At 55.8% G+C, this 21,479-nt stretch overlaps 1 protein-coding gene across 1 annotated transcript in view; it reads right to left on the bottom strand.

The window, feature by feature from the left end:
• Nucleotides 1-2,031: 2,031 nt before the first annotated feature.
• GALNT2 (polypeptide N-acetylgalactosaminyltransferase 2) overlaps nt 2,032-21,479 on the bottom strand; it is a 107,962-nt gene continuing 88,514 nt past the window's right edge. Inside the window, exons 11-16 of the mRNA XM_024765585.1 lie at nt 20,475-20,601; nt 15,512-15,604; nt 15,092-15,175; nt 13,063-13,189; nt 8,834-8,953; nt 2,032-4,597 (exon numbers count right to left, since the gene is read on the bottom strand). Coding sequence (XP_024621353.1) covers nt 4,442-4,597; nt 8,834-8,953; nt 13,063-13,189; nt 15,092-15,175; nt 15,512-15,604; nt 20,475-20,601 — 707 coding nt within the window. The 3' untranslated portion in view covers nt 2,032-4,441. The remainder of the gene's footprint in view (nt 4,598-8,833; nt 8,954-13,062; nt 13,190-15,091; nt 15,176-15,511; nt 15,605-20,474; nt 20,602-21,479) is intronic.

The following is a 21,479-nucleotide window of genomic DNA, read 5'->3' as shown; positions in this document are numbered from 1 at the left end:
GAGGATTCCTTCCATGACCTTCAGGAGGCCAGCACCTTGCTGTGACTCAGTCTATCTTCCTGTGTTCAAGATCTGGTTCCAAGTCGGACTCCCCTGGGGGTGTAACCTGTGGCGGGGACCATGACGGTCTTTTCCGCAGCCCCTGCCCAGCACCCAGGGCCAGGCCCCGCAGGTGCTCAGGCAGGAACTGCTGGGGGAATACTTCTCATTACTTCTTTGGGACCCCACAGATGCAAGGGCTTTTGGAAACATGTTTATCATGAGAAGGCACACGTAATACATAAAATCAAACACATATATATAGTATTATTAGTAAGTTGCTCAGGAATATGTAAGAACATCTAGGAAGAAAATCTTTTTTCTTTCAGGTAAGTCCGTGGACAGAAGAGGGCGTGCAAACATCTTATTTTTCTGGCTGAATATTTTTTAAAACGTGAAATATACTGCAGAATCAAAGAGCCGAGGTGGATTAAGTATTTTACTCTAAATATATATTTTAAAATATTTCGGCCACGCTGGGTCTTAGTTGTGGCGCATGGGATCTTTAGTTGCGGCACACGGGCTTCTTAGTTGCGGCATGCATGCCGGATCTAGTTCCCCGACCAAGGATCGAACTCAGGCCCCCTGCACTGGGAGTGCGGGGTCTTACCCACTGGACCACCAGGGCAGCCCCTTACTCTAAATATTTTTGCAAACCTGATACTCCCTGTTCTAGTCCAAGGCTCATATAGCTCCCCTCTCCCCAGAATCGGCCCAAAGTCTTTTCTCAGCATGCGGGACTCCACCTCTGGCCAGACTGACCCAATCCTGTCTCCAAACGCCCCAGCCTGAGCCTGCCAGACACTCTGCTCATCCTCTTCTTCTGGCATTGAACACGTTCCCCCTGCTCTTAGGTCTCCAGGGCATCAGGGCAACATAGAGAGTTTCTCAGAAAATTCCTGTTGTCAAAGCGGTACACACACACACACACACACACACAGTTCCTAAAGGCCTCTGATGGGTCCTGCACAATTACGCTAAGAGCTCTTCCTGTTTCTCAGATGGCAGCGGAGCAAATTTTGGTTGTCTCAAATAATGGAGAAAGAGGATGCAGAAACAGGGCCTCCAGAAGGTTCAAAACACTCATCGGGGCCATCTTTTCAGCCTCCCCAGTTGCAACCCAAATTGCTAAAGAACTGGACAGTATTGTGTTTCCTTGACACACCTGTGGGGTTGTCCAAAGGAAGGTACTTTTAAAGGCCCAGGAAGAGGGGCAAGGACTCAAGTTCGCCTGGAATGGAACTGGAGAGCCCTGGTAACTGGTAAATGGAATAAGCATTTAAAATACTCTAAAAGCTGTGATGATATTGGCCCTTTAGCCTCTCCCCTGCCCTGGTTTGGAGGGCAGGCTTTGGCTCTCAGTGCCTGGGGCTGGCCAGGGGAGTACTTAGGAGTGGCGTGACCTTGGGCAGGTTAGCCTGTGACGCTGAGCAGGCCAGCAGCTTTAAGCACCAGCTTCCCCAGCCAACTGTAAAATGCAGCCCGTAATGCTATCTCCCAGGTTACTGTGAGAAGGCAGTGAGGATGTATTTAAGTGCCTGGAGTGGGGCCTGGCACATCATAAACACTCCACAGATGATAACGGCTCTTATTCCAAATAAGAATAAACATCCGGGGCTTCCCCGGTGGCGCAGTGGTTGAGTCCGCCTGCCGATGCAGGGGACACGGGTTCGTGCCCCGGTCCGGGAAGATCCCACGTGCTGCGGAGCGGCTGGGCCCGTGAGCCATGGCCGCTGAGCCTGCGCGTCTGGAGCCTGTGCTCCGCAACGGGAGAGGCCACAACAGTGAGAGGCCTGCGTACCGCACACACACACACACAAAAGAATAAACATCAAAAGGTGCAGCAGTAAAAGGTGAACGCATTTTAAAAGTGTGATCAGACATGGTAATCGAGCAGCACCCCTCTCCCAAGAGAGACCATAATCACAGCCCCCAAACACCAGTCAAGTCCATCCTATAAAGACCAAGAGGGACTGCAGCCGCCCGCAGAGCGTATCTATAAAGTATCTCCTCTTTATTTAAGTTAAACAATTTTCAAGGATGGTTTCCATCTATAAAATGGACGAAGTACAAGCTCTGTACAGCAGTTCTTTTTAAAAATCAACTGGAAAAAAAATTACCAAACTATATTTTGAATTTGCAAAACATATCACAGATACCATCATTTTAGCTTTTATGAAGACATAAGAAAGACCAGCACAGAGAAGACAACTAACTTCGCCACGCTTTGCTCCAAGGGCTTTTAGGAAAGGATCTTTACTTGTAAAAACAAGAGTGGGAGAGGGGGACAGTCCCGATGACTAAAAAGTAATGCAGCCACAGTAAGTCACTTTGGCACACTGTGTCATGTAAACATAGCTCACCCAAGGGAGCCCTCCCAGCCCACCTCAGCTCACAATGCCCACGCCTGCCAAGGCCGCCAACCATACCACCTCAGGGATGGTGGAGCTGCCGCCCAAGGGCCCCGGGGGGACGCATCTCAATGGTACAAAGGTTGGTAAGACTTCTGGGTGGGGTGGAGGTGTGTGGGCAAAGAATTTGTCAAGAACCTGATTAAAATTTGTGTTACTTTAAAGCCAGATTTGTTTTCCGTCCATGGGATTTTTTTCCTAACAGTAGAAGTCGCCTGACAACGGAACCCAGGATCCGGGTGGCTGCTTCCTGCCCCACCTGTGCTCAGCAGCCTTGCACAGGTACCCAGGACTCTCCCTAACAGCCTACTGGTGGCCACGATCAGCCTCTGAAGATACAGTTGTGCCGAGTTAATCCAACTACGGCCTCCCGGTCCACCGAAGATACACCTGGTTGCTCGGCAGGGGGCAAAAAGACGCAGAACAAGGTCACCCAGCCATGCCTCCAGGCCCAAGCCCACCGTCATAAAGCAAACACGTGGGGGGCTTCTGCAGTGGAGGAAGAAAGACCAACGTCCCCTTTCCTAGAAGAAACAGGCAGGAGAGAGCGGCACTTGGCCAAGTGCCAACCTGGCAGAACTTTCCGGGGCCACTTCTCTGTGACCTCCCAGAGGGGCCTGAAGGAGTGCCCGTGTGACGCCTCTTGGACACTGGGCATCTGTGTGACGAAGTGCTGGGTGAGGGGGGTGCAGGAAGGCAGTGACCACGAGAGTGACCGGGTCGCCCCATGGGGTCTGCGGTTGGGCTACCCCTGCGTGTGTGCACCTCGGAGGCAAGGAGGGCTCTGCGGGGACACACCTGGGTGTCAGGGCCGTGCCCAGGCCACTCTTCCTGCTTTACTGTTAGTTCACGACCGTCTTGTGGTTTATGCTGACCTGCACCTCCTAAGCCACAAAGCTCCCGTTTTGTGCCCCGAATCGTCAGCGTCATTGAGCGGGTGTTGTTTGGTTTTCACTTTTCCTAACTCTTGACCGAAAGCCCCTGAGGCAGGCAGGACTGGGCCCAGGTGACCTTCACAGTGGTGCCAGCACACCAGGGTCCTCACCATGAGCCCAATGCTGCCTGGGAGAGCTTCCCACCGTCACTGGGAGCCGGCAGATTCTTGTTTACTCATTTTATCCTCAGAGAAAAGAAATCTAATTTACAAAGACCCAAAGCAATAATCTGTCAAATTAAGTAACCCATTCAGGGTTTACAGACACCAAGGGCACGAAAAGTGGATTCCGACACAGTGCATGACACGACTCCCAGCTGAAGCCAAACCGAGATGCCGCCGGGGTCCGGGCCTCGGGGCAGGGCTAGCCTCCCGGGGTGGCGGCCACAGCAGCACCTACCCACCTATAAGGCTCCGGGGGCGAAGGAGGCCCTTCCTCCCTCGGGCGCTGAAGGGCTCAGCCCCTCCTCCTGATGCTGTGATCTGCTTTGTGGACAACTTACAGGATGAGGGTAACCTACAGAAACCATAGGAACTGACCGTACATTCTTTCTTCGTACATATCTGTGCGCAGTGTCCCACCACAGCAAAGTTCATATCCAAAGAGAGCAGGTACGCCACGTGGAAGGGGGTCTGCACCGGGAAGACAGCTGGGAGGGCGGGGCAGGGCGAACGCCGTGACCGTGACCGTGACCCGGATGGAAACCGAACGTGCTATCCGCGGATCCGAGTGGAGGTGGAGAGCTCCGCTCGCTGTGCTGCGGCCGCCGCCCCTTCCCTCCCAGTCCGGCCGCCCGCAGGCGTGGGGCTCCCGCATCCATCCGCGTGGTGCGGGGCGGGGAGAGGCGGCGGGGCCCGGGGGCGGGGTGGGCCAGCTCCCCCCTCCTCGCCGCCCCGGTGCCGCCCGCCCCGCGCCGAGGTCCTCCGACCTTCAGACCATGATGGAATACTGAGGTATATAGTTTCTCCGAAAGTTTAAGAAACAGAATCAATAACGTCGGGCTCGGTCGGGCTCGTCGTCGGGCCCGACGGCGCGGGAGGACGCGGGCGGCTCGCTCTACTGCTGCAGGTTGAGCGAGAACTTCCACTGCTGGGACAGCGCGGGGCCGCACACCTCCACGCTCAGGCCGCCGTTCTGCGCCCCGCGGCTGTCCAGACACAGGTTGCTGCCCACGTGCCGCAGCTTGGAATTGCCCTCGATCTGCTCCCATTTCTGCAAGAGACAGGAGAACACCTTACAGCAGGGGCGCCGCCAGGAGAGGGCACAGCGGGGCTGCTCTCAGGGTCTGCTGGCTGCACTCACCACAAGGTCTCTGACCAGGACGGACGGGCATCGCAGCAGCCCGGGTGAAACCACGCACCTCAGACTGGGACCTGAACCCACGCGGCTGGAACTCCAACCCGGCCAAAACCCACAGGCTTCCAGCTGAGATTACACTTCCCTTCTCAGGGTCTTGATGTCTCATCGCAGAAAGAATTCAGCGAGAGACAAAGTGATAGATAGGTAAGAAGTGGATTTATTTAGAGAGACACACACTCCACAGACAGCGTGGGCCACCTCAGAAGGCGAGAGTGGCACCAGGGTCTGGGGTTGTCCGTTTTTATAGGGGTGGGTCATTTCACAGGCTAATGAGTGGTGAGAGTAGTCCAGCTGTTTGGGGAAGGGGCGGGGATTTCCAGGAACTGCGCCACCGCCCTCTTTTTGACCCTTGTGGTCGCTCTTGGAACTGTCATGGCGCCTGTGGGTGTGTCATTTAGCTTGCTGATGTGTTACTGTGAGCGTATACTGGGGCTCAAGGTCTAGTGGAAGTCGACTCGTCCGTCATCTTGGACCCATCTGGTTCTAATCAGTTTATGTGGTGTCCTCGGGCTATGTCATTCTTTCAAAGGTTGTGCCCTGCCCCCTTCCCTCCTGTTTCACGGGGACAAAACAGGGTCCGCTGAGGGCCCAGGAAGAAACCAGCACTCTCCGCTTAGTTTGCAGCCCCAAACCTCCTCTCCGGGCCCTGCTGGAGACCGCTTCCCTGCCCCATCCTTCCCCCTCTTCGGGCACCTCCTCGACCAAGCCCCATGCTTGGGCCCCTGCCCCTCCTCAGTCTTAAGGACTCGACACATGGGGGAATTTCCTGCAGAGACTTGGCATTCTTTCACAAGACGGCCTCATCTGCGGATATTTCCCCTCGAGGAAGCAGCCACAGGCACCAGGGCAGCTCCAGGAGGGACCAGGCTGCCTGCCCCTGGCTGTTGAAAGCAGCCCTGCTGAGGCCGGTGCCGGGCCCGGGCCCCTCAGCGTGCCCGCGTACACGCAGGGCCTCGTGCTGCGCCAGAGGGATGGGGTGAGGCCAATGGGAGGGAAAGGGATGCTTGTGTGGACAGAATGCCGTGCTGTGGAGACCACCTCTTCATTGTCTGTCTCTGCACCCTCTCCACCCTGGCGGCTGTGGAAGCCTGTCTCAGCTACCCTAAGTCCCCGAGCGCTACCTGCCGAGTTCTGCGTGTGCCACCCGTACAGTCCAGGGCGTAGCGCCTTTGTACGCCTGTGGGTACGCACCTGTGCCCCACTAAACCCAAACCGGCCAGGCAAAGAAGCGAACAGGCCCACAGCCCAGCCGTGGGAAACCTGAGGGCCTCTCATGTTGTTTATCCCCATGTAAAAATCTCAAATGTCTGTTCTTTACAAAAAAAAAAAAAAAAAGAACATGCTTTTTTTCTTACATAAGCTCTCCCTTCATTAATGCAGTCTGTGATTCTAGTTAATTTTTTACACTATGCACAGAAGCTCCCTTCCGTTGGTATTTTTGCAAATCCTTTGGACGTCGTGGAATTACATTTTCTTACTCTTGCTTTCCTTTCCCCCTTGACTCTGCAAATGCACACCTAACACAAACACACAGATGTGCCTGGAAAGCCAATGTTCCAACTGGCAAGAGGAGTGCAGCTTTGAGACAGAACCAGCCGAGAAGCCTCCTCTCAAAGGGCAAGTGAATGAGGTGCAAAGGAGCCAAAGCAAGGCAGGGAGGGGCCCTGCAAGGACACCCCCGTGGGGACCCTGGGCCGCTTGTGAAGCCAGCCTGCCGGCCTGGAGTTTCTACCAACAGTGAAACGCAGCGCAATCCGATGGGCACAGGGAGAGGGGCTGCCCGTCACCTCCTCCTTCATTCCTGTTCCCTCTTTGCTGCCATTCCTCCCGCGCTGTCATACGCTGCCAACATCCACGTGTCACTGAGTGGCCAGGGCTTGCCTGACAAAGAATCTGGAATGGGTGAACTTTGACTCCGTTCCCTGGGGAGCGCTGCCTGTGTCACAGCGTCAGCCAGGTGGAAGGCCTCAACAACGCCCAAACCCCAGCTCCGTCCGTGGGAGGCGGCCTCGGCAGCCCGGAGCCCTGGGCCCAGACGGCTGTGGTGGGGTGGGCAGATTCCCAGATGCAGAGGCTCTACTGAAAGGGCCACATCTTCTCTACCAGGCAAGGAAGGGCTCGGGGTTGACAGTTTAAGAGATCCCCACTTATGTTCACCACACACCCAGAAGAGCTCACTGTTTGCAGGCCTTTCTCCCTCTTAATGACGTGAGCCTTTCAGGGTGAGAGCCAGATGGTGGCAGGAACACGTCAGCCCTTGACGTACAGCAAGCTCTCACTAAAGAAGACCCCTCCAGAGATGGAGCATCTGTCTGTTCTTACCAAAGGTTTGGAGCCCAGATAAAGCCATCACTTTATCCCTCCTTTACCCTGGACGCCCCTGCCTTTACAGCTGGGGCAGGGCACCTGGCCCAGCACCATGCTCACCCGACGCAGGTCCCAGGAGGTTGGGGCTGGGGACAGTGGCCTCCGTGTTTACCAGCCCCTCTCCTTCTCACTCGGGTGCCACAGCTGTCAACACAGATGGGCATTTAGGGACCTGCTGGGGTTCTGCAGAGCAGGGCGGGGGGCACCTGGAAGCAGGTGGTGGGGGGCGGGGACAGAAGAGAGACGGCCCTTTTCAAGTGTTTCCTGACAACTGGGCTCCAAGCAAGGGACCTTGGTGTGGGCCTCGGTGCTCCTGGGGGACCCTGGAGAGGACCCCAGGCTCTGGGCCTCAGCTTCCCTTCTGTGAAAGGAGTGGTGGGTGGGAAGCCCACGTGGGCTCCCGGCTCCAGCCAGCCCCAGGCCTCAGTTTCCCCAGACCCGAGAGTCTCGTGAGGAGGGATGGAAGAGGACAAGCCCGGCTCCCCGTGTGGGCACGCGTGAAAGTCCTTTGGGGGTTGCACTAGCCACTCCCCCTAGGCCCAAGAAAGGCTCTGCCCCCAAGGTACTCTCAGGGCGCAGGTCAGAGAAAACTGGCCACAGAGGTAAACATAGGTTCTGAAGCGTTTGGAAAAAAGTAACACGAGTGTGCGTGTAACGTCTCATCCAGTTGCACCTTAATCGTTTACAATTTGTAAACTTAAAAAGGAAAAATACTTAATGAAAAAACAAAAACACGCGGAATTTCTCTTTAATATGGCCAGTGGTGTGGGGAAGAGAATGAGAACATAATCGGAAATAAGCCACAGCAGGCCTCTGGCTTCAGAAATAAAGGCCGCTTTATATATATTTTTATAAAATATAGGTCTTCCTTTCGGGCTTGGGGGGTTCAACAGCAATGGAAGTGAACCGGGGTGAGACACCTCCTCTGGAGACATCATCATGAACCTCAACACCTTTTCTAGGCTGGTTTGTAGGTCAGTGTTTCATTAACTTCTCGTGAGTGAAGTCAAACATTTTCATTTTTAAAGCAAAGCTGAACTCTGGCTGGCTCGGGCCAGCACCGCTCCTGATGGGGTGCACTGGCTGGGCTGCACCAGCTACAGAGAAGCCAGGGGCCAGAGACACCGCTGGTAACCCCACCCCCTCCTGGACCAGGGGTCTGTGCCTCCACGCAGGGGTCGGTGGCGTGCTGACCCACGCACACTGGCCACCAGCATCCCCGTCCCTTGGGTGCTCTTGGGCATCACCAGACAGAGCCTTTCTGGGCGCAGCACCCACAGCTGGGCACGAGGGCCGCGTCTGAGGAAGGGCCCCGCCCGGCTCAGCTGGCCGCCAGGGTGAGGGGAGCCGCCTCTGGTGTTGGGACCACCCCCTGCCCCAGTGCCCAGCCTGGGAGGCCCTTACAGACCCGTGCAGGAGCTGAACACGCAGCCTCAAAGCACAGCCCTGCCTCTGCAGCCTGTTAGAGGACAGACCAAACATAAACAGATGGATGCAAGCGGGGAGGAATAATAACCAGGACGGTAACCTCCCGGCAGAAGGACCAGCCCGCGCCCTGCGCCCCTCAGGCATCCCAGCGCTCGCCAGGGGCTCCACGCGGGGACGCAGAACAGCGCGAGTTAAGAGGTGCCGCCTGTGAACACCCAGCATCCCCGCTGTGATCCAGGCCCTGGGGGGACAGGGGAGCTGGGCCTGCTGGGCTGGTCCCCGGCCGGCACCTACCTGCCGGCTGTCGTTCTCCCGGCAGCCCTGCAGCTTTATGAGGGAGCCAGGCGCCCGGTCCACCACGGTCAGGCACAAGTCCATGTGCTTCACCGACTTCTCCTTTGTCAGGGCCCACTCCTGCAACACAAAGCCAAGGTCAGGGCTCGGCCCGCGGGGCTGCGGGGTGAAGGACGCAACAAGGAAGGGCCCCAGAGGGGACGGCACGCGGGGAACAGGCTTCAGAAGCCCTGACCAGCTCAGGGCCAACAAAGGAGTTTGTGCCTAAGAGCAAGTCTCCAGCCGGGGGTGTTGGGGAGCTTCATAACTAACTGAGCAATCGGCCAACAGTAGTAAGAACTTAAGCCCAAACACAGGTGAGAGCTCCACACCCCATCTCCCATCATGAACCGCGGGCTGTGAACACTGCAGCTCCAGCTTGGCTACCCACAAGGTGGACAGTTCAGGGTCAACAAACCACGGGTGTGGTTTGGAAACAGCACTTATGACTGTGGCTTGTCACGTGTGAAGTTCTAAACCACGTGCCTCATCACTGAGCACTAAACTGGCCTACCGATGCTCGGGAAGCTCCGTGAGGTCCCCAGGAATGGACCCAGGTATTGTACCCTGGGTGCCTATGATGTGCCTGGCACTGTTTTAAGCCCTTTCAACAGCAGCCCTATGAGAAGCTATTATCATCTCCATTTTACAGATGAGAAAACTGAGCCAGAGAGGGCTGAAATAACTTGCCTATGATCTTAAAAAATAGACACACGTCCCTTAAGAGCTGAGAGCGGAACTACGTATTCTGAACACTAAACAAAAGCGTCTGAAAGGGCAGGAGGCCGGGGAGGGGACACGATGGGTGAGTGGGGTCACAGGGTGGAAGGCGGGAGAGGAGGTAGGGAGCCTGCTCTTGGCAGGGCTATGGCGGAGACAGGAGGGTGAGGCTTCTGACCGGCACTCGAGGACTTGACCCTTGCAAAGGGATAAAACCCACGTGAGCCCTCAGGATCTAGAAGCAGCGAGGCCTCTTCCAACTCAGAATCCCACAGGGGGTGCCCTCCCCATGCCCCGCTTCTGCTGGACATCCAGGAAAGCTGCTGCAAGTCATCTGTCCATCCGTCTGTCCGTTCATCCACCCAGTGACTGTCCGCTGAGCGCCTGCAATGACTCAGACTCCTGGCAGCGATCACACAGGCCAGGCCCTGCCCGCTGGAGGCTTCCTCCCCCGTGGGAGAGCGGGTATCACACTAGTGCTTGTGTCATGTAACTTTAGGCACGATTAAGTGCTAGGGAGACGTTGTTTTTCTTGTTTCTGTCCTCAGGGGACAGAGCTAAGGGAAGGAATACAGAACGTTCTGAGAAGCCTCACTGCTCAGTACCTGAATCACCTTGGAGCAGATGCTCTGTTACCAAGAAAGCATTAACTGCAGGTTCTTATGAGTCATCAATTTTATACACATCAGTGCATACATGTCAAAAAAACAACTCATACTAAAACTTTCTTTCGGTTATTTGTATGGAAATATGTTCATATAAATGTTTCAGACATTACATGAAATTTCTAAAAATCTTATATGTTCCGTTCTGGCATAATGTTAGAAGTCATAATTCTAGTTTTTACTTTAAAATGTATACCTCAGAAATAACTAAATTTCCTTGTCAATTGCATTATTATGAACTTTCATCAAATCTTAAAAGAAGAAAGCATTAACACCTGGAGGCCACACGCGCACCCCTCCCCCAGCCAGCGGTGAGACACAGGTCCAGCTGGGAGGGGTGGGCTCGGGCCACTGTCCAGGAGAGGAAGGGCAAGCCCCTTGGCCTGTGGGCAGGCTTCCTTGTCCCCTAACACGGAGTCAGACTGGGCAGTCCCCTCAGCTTCAACTTTCTCACCTTTTTCTTTTTTTTCACGGGGCCAGCCGCTCCGCGGCATGTGGGATCCTCCAGGACCGGGGCACGAACCTGTGTCCCCTGCATCGGCAGGTGGACTCTCAACCACCGCGCCACCAGGGAAGCCCTCTCACCTTTTAATTAGGGTTTCTCCAAGCGTACTCTGTGAGGAATTCTATGAAAAGCTGGTTCTAGGTCAAGTAAATTAGGGAAACACTGCATTTGGACCCCGCATCTCTCTTGCAGATTCACTAGCAGCCTACCAAAGGCTCTGAAAGGTCCTGCCCGGTCTATTTTCCACCGTTGCCCAAACTCGGACGCCCTGTGCACACCTGTGCACACCTGTGTCCACCTGTCCCTTGGGGCTCTTGGCTCTGAGTCTGCAGTGCCTTGTCAGAAGGGCCACATGCCGGGCCCTGAGGGTTGGTTCCAATCTTCCACAATGTTGTCCTTCCACAGGGGGGCGGGGTGGAAGGGGGTGCTTTCAAAGCACCACCAGGTACCACAGAGGTCCCAGGAAGGAGCAGACCATCTGTGTGATCCAGTGACAAAAAGACCCCGTCCCCACTTGGGTAAGAGGAGTGATGGGTGGGATGACTCTGTACGGAGAGGGGTTTTCGGTTGTTCTTGGAAGCAGGTGTTGGAAGGTATTGGGGGGGTGCTGATGCCCAGTGAAAGCTCACGTCTGAATGTTGCTACAACCTCGCTATGGCGTGCTTCACTATTTTAAAGCAGGCTTTACACTGAATTCCAGAGAAAGGAGCTCAGCTCTGCGAACAGCAGAGAGAGCTGCACTTTCTTCTTCTGGCGCATTTCAGTGATTGGAATTTGCAAACTAAAGGGCACGAATATTTAAGAAACGCTCTTTTGAGCTGCCACTCTTAAAGTTCCCCGTTTCCTGTGTGTCTGCTGAGGCCCAGCCAGAAACCACATGACACACCTTTTTCTTCCGGAGCATGGGCCCAATTTACCGTAAGAAAATGCCGTTTACCCCTCGCTTCTCATCCCCGGGACCCACTTGCCCTCAGTTAGACGGGACTCGCTCTGGAAGGTTCGCGAGGGTACCACCTGGCGCAGCCGCTGCGGCCCTGGCTTCCTACCTTCACAGGATGCTTCCCCGGGGCCCCAGCCGCGCGTGGCTAAGCGAATTACAGTCAAACAAAGTGAGAACTGTACATCCCGTCACACTCGCCACCCACAGGTGGCTGGTGGCTGCTGTGCTGGGTGGTGCAGATCTAGAACATTCTTGCCACACAAAGGACTGCTGGGCGGCCTGATCTCGGAAGTGGCTCGCTGGCCCAGACTGGTCCTCAGGGGACGGCGGGGCTGGAAGCGGCGCACCGCCTCGCTGTGACCTGCCCCTGCATCCTTCCTGCTGGGAAGCCCTCCTGCCCAGCGCTCACGTGGGGTCACCCACCCTGGGGGCTTTCAAATACCCTGATGCTCTCTGACCCCAGACTCATGAAATTAGGCTATCCGGGTGGGGGACCTGGGACCCGTGTTTCCCAGAAGCTCTTCGGCTCTTCCGCCGAGAGCCAGGGAGGTCATCTGCCTGGGACAGCGGCCAGAGCCGGCTGGGGGCTGCCCCCTCCCTGTGCTTCGCTTGTCTAATCCACCGGGCCTGGGCCATGCCGGGCAGCTGCGAAGACAGCACCACCAAGAGACAGGAGGCCAAGAGTCCGGGGCTGCCGTCTGCTAGGATGCTCCTTGGGAGGATGGGGTCAGCCAACTTCACACAAAGGCAGGCGCCCTTTTGAAACGGTTCTATTTAAAGGAGGCTCTGGGATACACTGAGTTAAACAGCCTTTGTTTAAAATGGCCACCCCCCCGCCCCGAGTAGATGAGCGTTCCCAGCATCACCCGGCCATTTTCAGGCACGAGGCCCTCATTTTACCAAATACCTGTTACTGTCTCACGGGAAAAGCACCTTCTAGAGCCCCGTTCTTCTGGGACACACAGGCCACGGCTGGGCCTGTCAAGCCCTCACTTACCTCCCTCCTTTTCCACGAGGACCGAGGGGGTGGGCGTTTCAGATCTAAGCTTCTATCATCTAATAGCAGCCCTGGCGGCCGTCGTTAAGCGTCTGTGAGCAGGGACACGGGCAGGTGCAGACGCGGACAGGGGCCCTGGGAGGAGCACACGGCCAGGCAGGACAGAGGGGGCAGGAAGGCGATGGGGAGGGGGGCCACATGGCCCTGCAGCCGCAGACAAGTCCGCCCGAGGCGGAAGGCAGTTCCAGGAGGATGTCCCCTCTGGCCCCGAGGCCGGCTGTGAGGGGGCAGCCATCACAGGAGGAGGGTGGCAGTGGGCCATATGGCCTCGGGCCCCCTTCCCTGGTGCCCCCGTGCACATACCTGGTTCCCCCCAGCGTTGTGACACTCATAAACTCCGACGACGCCGTCAGCAAAGTGTCCCAAAGTGTCCAGGCAGTTGGTCCCCTGCTGCAAGGCCCCAAAAGCTATATCCTGGTGGTCGGGAACCCTGGAGCCAAGGAGAGAGTCACTCGCTGGGCTCGAGGGCCGCAGGCTCCGTGCCTGCCCCCCACCCCGCCCCGTGCTCAGAGCCCTTGCCTCACGACGGGGCCGGGCGGCAAGAAGGCTGCCACCAGGCCACGTGCGCCCAGCGCAGGCCTGGCCGTGCCCCGAGACAGCACGGCTCTGAGCCTCTCGACTCCTAACCCTAAGTGCAGGTTTTAAGTCTAAGCATTCTTTCTATCTCGTACCAGGGACAGTTTTCGGGAAAGAAAAAGCCCCTTGTCTCGTCAGGGTTAGCTGTTGACAGGCATTTAGGAAAGCAGTTAATGTGGTCAGATCCTGCTGCCTGGAACTTTCCAGTAGACTCAGGATTGGCCTTTACCTAATAGAGGGGAGGCCACAGGTGGGTCTGTCGGGTGGCCTCGTATAAACAGGGCAAGGCAGCACAATGGGGGGACGGGGCAGGCTTCGAGCCCGGGCCCCGCCCTGGCCGCGGACCAGCCGTGCGCCGGTCAGGCGCATCCTCTCCAGCCCCGTGCCCCCTTCGCACGGTCCTTCCCCGCAGGGCCGCCCCGAGAGCCGTGGGGCACCGCACCCTGGCACTCAGCGCAGGGCCGGGCCCGCAGGAAGCAGGCAGTGGACGGCAGCAGGTGTCGCTGACACACGCGAACATCAGGCTGGCGCCCCCCTTGCCTGGCACGGACAGGGCAGCAGGTCCACCCACCGCCGTGGCGTGAACGCTTGAGATGTGGTCTCAGGTGGTGCAGGGCCCAAAGTCGCCCCAAATCACAGGGGACCTCAGGGCGAAACTGTGCTTTAATGTCACCGCATGGGGCGTCTCGTCACCAAGTCACAGGCCACCGTGACAGCAAAAGCGAAGTGGGCACCGTTAGGGGCTAGAGCCCACTGCTGTGAAGGCCCTGGCTGACCAGGGGAGAGGCAACGGCCAGGGGCACCCCACGGGTGATGTCCTTCCCCTCGGGGCATGGGGCGCACGGCTTCCCTTTAAAAGCACAGGGAGCCAAAGAGCGACGGGAGTGAACAGCAGGGGACAGGCCGCGGGACCCGACTCTCAAATCTCTGCGACAAGGGCTCTCAAGGGCCCGTCAGCACACCAGAGGATGGTGGTGACTCCTGCAGTCACAGACCCCATGCTCGAGACACGTGACCTGCTATAAGGTGCGCTGGAATATTCAGAAAAAGGAATGTGCCACTTGGAGGCAAAACCCGTAAACCCGTCCAGCAAGCCCTTTAAGAAGAGGAAGTTCAGGTGCAGCCTGAAGCCCGCAGACCGGCAGGTCTTCCGAGCGCTCCCTCAGGCTTCGAGTGGGCAGTCCTTTAAAAGGACAGGCCAGGTGTAGAGGGCAGCTGAGGAGTATTTCTGTGTCATCAGTCCTCGTGGAGGGGAGCAGGGGGCCAGCGTCGTCACTCCCGTGACACGTGAGGTCAAAACCAGCCTGGAGGAGGGGGCACCCCGGGCAGGCCATCCTCCGGGCCTCTGCCGGGCATCGTCACCCGCTGGCCCATAGGCGGGGAGGGGATGGAGCTGGTTTAGCTTGGGGTCTCCAGGGCAAGAGGAGCCAGGAGGGTGAGGTCCGGGCCGGGAGGACCTGAGGGCTGGAGGCACAGGGCACCCCTCGGGAGGCTGGGGGCTGCCTCTCTGGCCACTCACGGAACTCCGTCATCTCGCCAGGGGGATGAGCTGCATGAACTGACACCTGCGAGGGTTTCCAGGTCTGTGAGGAACGGGGCGGGGGGGCCTGGAGAGCAGCTGTTCAGGGAGCCTGTCCTCGGGGGGCCTGGGGACAGCGCTGGGGCCCCGCTCCCAGCCTCTCGCCCCGAGCATGGTCTGCACTCCACCACCTTCGGGCCCCGCGCCCACTGGCAGAGCCCAGCCCCGGGGCCTCACCTTAGCTCTGGGTAGACATTTTCCAGGTACCATTTGAAAGGCTTGCAGCCAAGTTTCTTCCTGAGCTCCAATCGGCTCTGAATACTGCAGAAGGGGACAAGATTTCTTTATAAATGCAAAGAACAGACGGGCTCTACATCAAAGCCGGAGATCTGCCGATGAGACAAGAGCTGGGGCAGGCGGTGGAGACCGGACCGTCCACACTTCTGTCCCCAGGACCCCGCTGTCTCCCAAGCACCTCCCGAGAGGGCCCTCGCCGGCCTTGGGTAGGGTCCCCCTTTAACACCTGGTGGCTCTTCTCAACTCTGGCCACAGAACGCTGCTTGGGGTGTGGGCTGACCACCCTGCTGAGACACACACACACACGCACACGCACGGATCCCAGGCAAAGCAGCAAGAGAGGGCACGAGTCACACTTACTTTCCATACGGGACGTTTCTGGCAGAAGGCACTGCTGCGTAATAGAAGTTTTTGTATTCGTCCATCCAGACCTCTGCTGCCCGGCGGGTGTTACTAGAAACAAAACACATCTCCTTGAGCTGCGCGTTGCCATCTTCCTGTCGGCGGTGTCCTGTCTGCACCGAGGCAGTGCCGCTGAGGAGGGTGCTTCGGCGGGGAGCGGGGCCTGGTGGCCCGGCGGTGGTGCTTGCGCGGAGCAGAGGGCAGGCTGCTCCCCAGCCCCCGGGCTGTGTCGGGGTAGCTGGCGTTCCGCAGGCGCTCACTGAACAACAGAACCCGCACCCTCGTCTTTCACAGAACACAGATTGTCACAGAGCACAAGTCCAAGTCAGAATTACAGAACAGGCAGGTATGTTACAGCAGGGACTGCCGCTGTACCAGCGGGAAGGACACAAGTGAATCACTCTGCAATAACTCTTGCTGTGCATCCCGCAGAAGGCTGGTGCCAGGGCGCACGGCCAAGAAATCCTTGGCCTCTGCGCTGCAGCCTTTCTCAGGCGGCTGCGATAGAGAGCTACCACTAGACAGCTCCGGGGAGAAGCTAAGAGCACACCACAGTTACTCTAAAAATTACTTTTGGCAGAGCTGAGCTGAGGGAGTGTCCTGTTTGGACCAGGAATAGTGGGGGACAGTAGTGTGTGCCCCACATCTGGGGTTCTTACTGCCCTGCGCTGGAAGGGGCAAGATGGAACAGGCGCCTCTAGAAGGCCAGAGGCATCCGTGCTTACATCTCACAACTGTGGAGAGTACCATGACCCACGATCAACAAGGCCACCGGGACAAGCTGCCTTCGAGTGTGTGACATGTACTACAGGCTGCCACACACACACGGCATCAGTGTCTTCTCCTGCCGCAGTTCTCTTTAGAGCATCTGTGAAGCAGCGTTACGACAGTGAGTCTCTGTGCTCCGTACCCCTGGACTCTGGTCCAAAGTAGATTCTCACCTTAGGTTTAGATAGAGCCAATGCTCTTTCAGAACCCATATAGAAGACGCTCTGTTCTTCCAAGATAAACACATTAGGAAGGCAACGTTCACCTTTTACAAGAATACCTTCCCTCTGTTAGAAAGGTCTCTTTTAAATGGTGAGCCTTTCAAAATCATCTGAGTTACAATTACTAAAATAATTTGTTTGGGGCGCATATCCTTCGTATAAAGTGACATATGTACCTAGATGGACTGCTGTTTAGAAAGCCCCGTAAGAGGCAGACAATTTGAGAGCACCCGTCCTCTGATCCAGCAGTTCCACCTTCTAGAAATTTACCTCAAGGAAATAATCAACCAGGAATGAAAATACACTCAATTTAGCACAGTGTATAATGGCAGAAAAAATAGAAACTATATGACCGTTAACAGTAAGGTGGTCAAACACATGGACTCCTCCGTGGCCATGAAAGATACTGGGGTACATGTTGCCTGTTGCCATGGACTGACGGCCCTGACTTGACGGGTGAAATTACAAGATAGCAGAACAGTACACAGTCAATACGTGTGTGGAGGGAAAAGAAGGGTGGGGCGGAGGGAGACAGAGGGAGAGGGAGATTGAAGGATGTTTTCTCCAAATTATAAGCTTTTATGAATTGCAATCACACAGTGGTTTTAAATCACCTCAGTCATTAAGTGATTAAGTCATTTCTCAACTCCTAAATGCAACACCACCCTTTCTCTGTCTACTTAATAAAAAAGATACGTAGGTAGCTTCAGAGAATGAGCTTCACGTGCCACTCAGCACTAGTTTCAAGTCACTTATTCACGTTTCGTAGGCGCCTCCTATACGCTACGCGGTCTTCCAGGGGCTGCAGGTACTGGGCACCTGGGCCCGCTCTCGTCTATCCAGGTTCCTCCCGCCTTTGCTCCCTTGCTGCCCCCACTAGGTGCAGGTAAGGTAGCTCTAGCGGGAAGCAAGCAGGAGACAGAGAGGGTGGAACTGGCCAGTTACACTGCCTGGTGGCAATAACAGAAAAAAGTCTAGTAAGAGAGTAAGTTTAAACCGCTGTTTCCTGTATTTATTTGTAGTTTCCCTCGCCATGAATTAGTCTCACCATTAACTACTCAACATGAACCCAAATATCCTTCTAAGACACCTGCCCCATGGCTCTTCTGACTGGGAGCTCCCCTGGCCTTTGGGTAAACTCTAATCCACATGCACACGCAAGCACACACGCGACACTCTCCAAACAGTCTATTTAAGAGGCTTGTAAGGGGCTAACTGGAAACGTAGCTGTGTAAAAAACAGAGGCAGGAACTGCCCAACGGTTCGCTCTCAACTGGTCTCCAGGGACGTGAGGTGATGTAAGAGCCTGCAGGTGTGTCATCACCTGCGTCTCCCTAAAGCAACAGGCGCCCAGGGCACACCCAGGGCACAGCTAGGGTTGGGGGGCAGACATGGCAGGACCCCACGGGGCCACCTCTCCATTCATTCATCCTCCCCTGCTTCTCTTACACAGTGACCCTACACAAATGAGGTGGTCCTCTACCTGCTATGCTAGAATGCCTTTTAGAACCTGTACCTCATCCCGGAGTTCCAGCAGCCACAGGCACTAACTGTGCTTAGGGGTCCAGATAAAATCTAACGTGGACTCCAGAGCCAAGGGGCCGGAGATGAAGCTCACTTTCCACCTGCGTGAACTTAGACAAAGGAGCCGAACCTTTTCGTGCCTCAGTCTCCCTTGCCCCCAAAGTGCAAGTTAAAAATAGTACTTAACTCATAAGGTTTTATAAGGAGTACGTAAGTGAATATTTGCAAAGCACTCAACAGCCTGGCACACGTGAAACACTCTATAAATATTAGCTATTGCTGTTAAGTCCCAATGTTTAGTGGTGAAATACTTATACATTGAATGCCACATATTAGAGGAAATTAAAGAGAACTGGAAAGGGACCTCAGAAATAACACACTCCACCTCTTTATCTTTTAGGTGAGTCAACCGAGAGAGAGAGAGAGAGAGAGAGAGAGTAGAGAGCGGAGAGAGGGAGAGAGGGAGAGAGGGAGAGAGGGAGAGAGGGAGAGAGGGAGAGGGAGGGGGGAGAGAGAGAGAGAGAGAGGGCGGGGGCTGTGACGGCCGCGCTGAAGGCCTAACAGACCCACGCTGCCCCCTAGTTCTGAAGCCTGGGTCCCTTTCCTCCCTGCATCTCCAGTGTATGGGACTCCCGGGCTGTAAAATACAACGGAAAAGTTTTCTTTCTAAAAACAAGCGCCTCTTTTTTCCTTTAAAAAAAAGTGCATAAAGCAACGTTTTGTGTGTTTTAACACTGTTTTCTGAAATCCCACGCTCTGCTGGTAGGCATCAGTGCTGTGATTCCAGGTATTTGATGCCTCTAATGAGAGGTTTCTGGGAAGCACTCATGCTGCCCCGGGGGAAAACGTACATTATCACCGTTTGTTTGATTTTGTAGAATTCATCGTATAAGAGCATATTTTTGTTTCTAACAGAGCAGAAATGATGTTTAGACAACATTTGGGAAAGGATACACTTTTGAGGAGAAGGTAACTTGGTCAGAAGCATCATTTGACATTTGGCTTCTATTAAGGTTCCCTATAAAGTTGATACGCTACGCTAAGAATCCACCTTCTGTACAAGACAGGTATACTTATAATCTGTACTTAGTAGTTTTCAAATGCCACATAAAAGATAAGCTGGCCATCCTCCCCCCGTGCATGCCCACCCTGCTCTGAGGTTTCCCTGTGTCCATAGGGGCATCCCGTTAGCAAAGTGTGTGACCGGCAGCCTGGGGGTCACCCTTGAGTCCCCCCAGCCCCCTCCCGTCCATTGGTAAACACGCCTGCCTGGGGCCGCAGCTGGCACCTGGCCCTGGCCCCCCAGCTCTGCCCGGCCCTGCAGTGGAGGGGGCACACTTCACTCGCACCATCGTTTCCTCCTGGCATCATCCTCGCGGCCCTCCGCCCAGGGGACAGAAGGACCCCCTTAAAGTTCACAACAGAGAAGTCGAGTATCTGCGTAAAACCCACAGGAGCTGCCCCTCCTCCTGCATCGAAAGACACCCAGTTTCCCTCAACGCACAGGGTGCAGACCCAGCTGGTCTAGTCTCCCTCGGTGCCTACTGTCCCCTCGTTCTCTGGGCTCCAGCCATACTGGGCAGCCTTCTGTTCTGCAGGCTCGTCTCGGCGCTGAGGAGCTGCTCCCCACGGGCTCCTCTGGCTCTGGGACAAGCGCCCGCCCACCCTGCAAACCCGTCCTCCTGCCCCAGCATGTTGGCCGCGTGACCACATTCTGCCTAGCTCGCAGCATCTCTCGGAGTCTGAAGTCATCTTTTCAGCTGAACGCCCCCGTCTCCCTGGGCCAGGCCGGCCTGTGCACGGTTCTGTCTTGCGCATCTGAAAGAATTCCTGAGGGAAAAAACGGCGTCCCCCGCGCTGGTAATTCGCTGTTTTTCCTTCAGAAAACTCTTCATTTGGTGTCTTTCATGTTTGCAAACATCTACCTATTATCTACCGTGTGTTGTCTGCCTCTACAGCCCAGTGGGTCCTGGGCTTGAACTTGTGTGGCTGCCTTTAGCGCTGTCCATATACTGCACCTTGAAGGGTAACACGTGATTTAAAAAGTCCAAGCACTCCTCTCTCCTATCTCCCCATAACACGTTTTTGGCACACGGTTCGGTGACCAGTCCCGCTGGCCCTACCCCGCCCTGCGCCCCGCCCTCACCCCCGGCCACCCCCGTGTGCTCTCCATCAGGACAGCTGTGTCGCTCTGAGGCTGTCCTGCAGGTGACCTCGTGCCCCATGGATCTGCTGAGCGAAGCATCTGTCACTCAGCGGGATGCCGCCGTCCTCAGTCCCCACAGCTGCCCTCGTCACCGCCGAGCGGCGGCCCCTTAGAGCACACGTTTCCACACAGCCCACGGTCAGCCCTGCGTACGGGGCGGTCAGCGGTGCCCTGGGCCCTGCTCGGCCTCTCGGCCACTTACCGGGCAAAGACGGTGCCACTGCCGCCGGGGAAGGTGTAGGGGTGCTGCTTCCGGAACACGTGTCCCACGCGGCTGCAGGGGATGATCTCCAGGCTGCCGCCACACTGCCACACGCGGAACGAGATCTCTGAGGTGGTGAACGACACGGGGTGACCGAGAGCCCGGGCCACCCCACGGGGTGCGGATGCCCACCCTACCCCCGTGGCCTGAGGCGATGCCCAGGGAGCACTCCCGTTCCAGAGGGTCCTGAACGTCCCGCGTGGGGACCTCTGACACCTCGTCTCGAGGCTCCAGGGCACAATCAAGAAAGTACGTGCGAGGGTTATGGGGCGGGGCGTGCCTAGGCACGCCAAACCATCCAGCTGTGTACCGAAGTATGTGCGATTTTAAGCTGTCACTGAAACCTCGGTAAAGGTGGAGGGAAAAAAGATTGAATGAAAGGTCCTACTTCAGTTCCCTAAGAGGGTGTCTGCACAGCACGGTGTCGTTTTACAGACCATGTGAAGTAGTGGAGACAAAAAGAAAGAATTCATGCCACACTGGGACATGTACTCCCTTCGATTTTAGCACTGATCAGAATTACAGATGCCAGCTCTACCTGTGTCACCAAATCCCATGTTTTCATGAAAGAATTCTATCTGAAATTTAAAAAGAAGTAAGAGTGAGCCTACGGAAACATTTTTCAAATTCAGACTAGAAGCCCTGAGACAAGAGTGATTCCCTGGTCTACTGAGAACAGAAAGACTCCTGGCGTCAGACCATGCGTCCCTATAATGTCACAAACACTGCATGAGACGTGGCCTGGAACTCCTCTCTGGCCGGTTCTCCATCGTGGAGCATTACATGCGCCTTCTGGGAATCAGCCCTGAGTTAGAAAAGGCAACGGACAGCGCACGGCTGTGAATCAAAAGCCATGAAATGCCCACAATCAGCCCTAAGGTTGATGTAACAGGCAATCATATACGCCATCTTCCTCTAAAACTGTTTTTTTTTTTTTTTTTTTTT

This window comes from Neophocaena asiaeorientalis, unplaced genomic scaffold (genome assembly GCF_003031525.2).
Source record: "Neophocaena asiaeorientalis asiaeorientalis breed wild unplaced genomic scaffold, Neophocaena_asiaeorientalis_V1.1 scaffold369, whole genome shotgun sequence".
In the NCBI taxonomy this organism is placed as follows: domain Eukaryota; kingdom Metazoa; phylum Chordata; class Mammalia; order Artiodactyla; family Phocoenidae; genus Neophocaena; species Neophocaena asiaeorientalis.
This window is presented reverse-complemented; position numbering and strand designations above follow the sequence as displayed.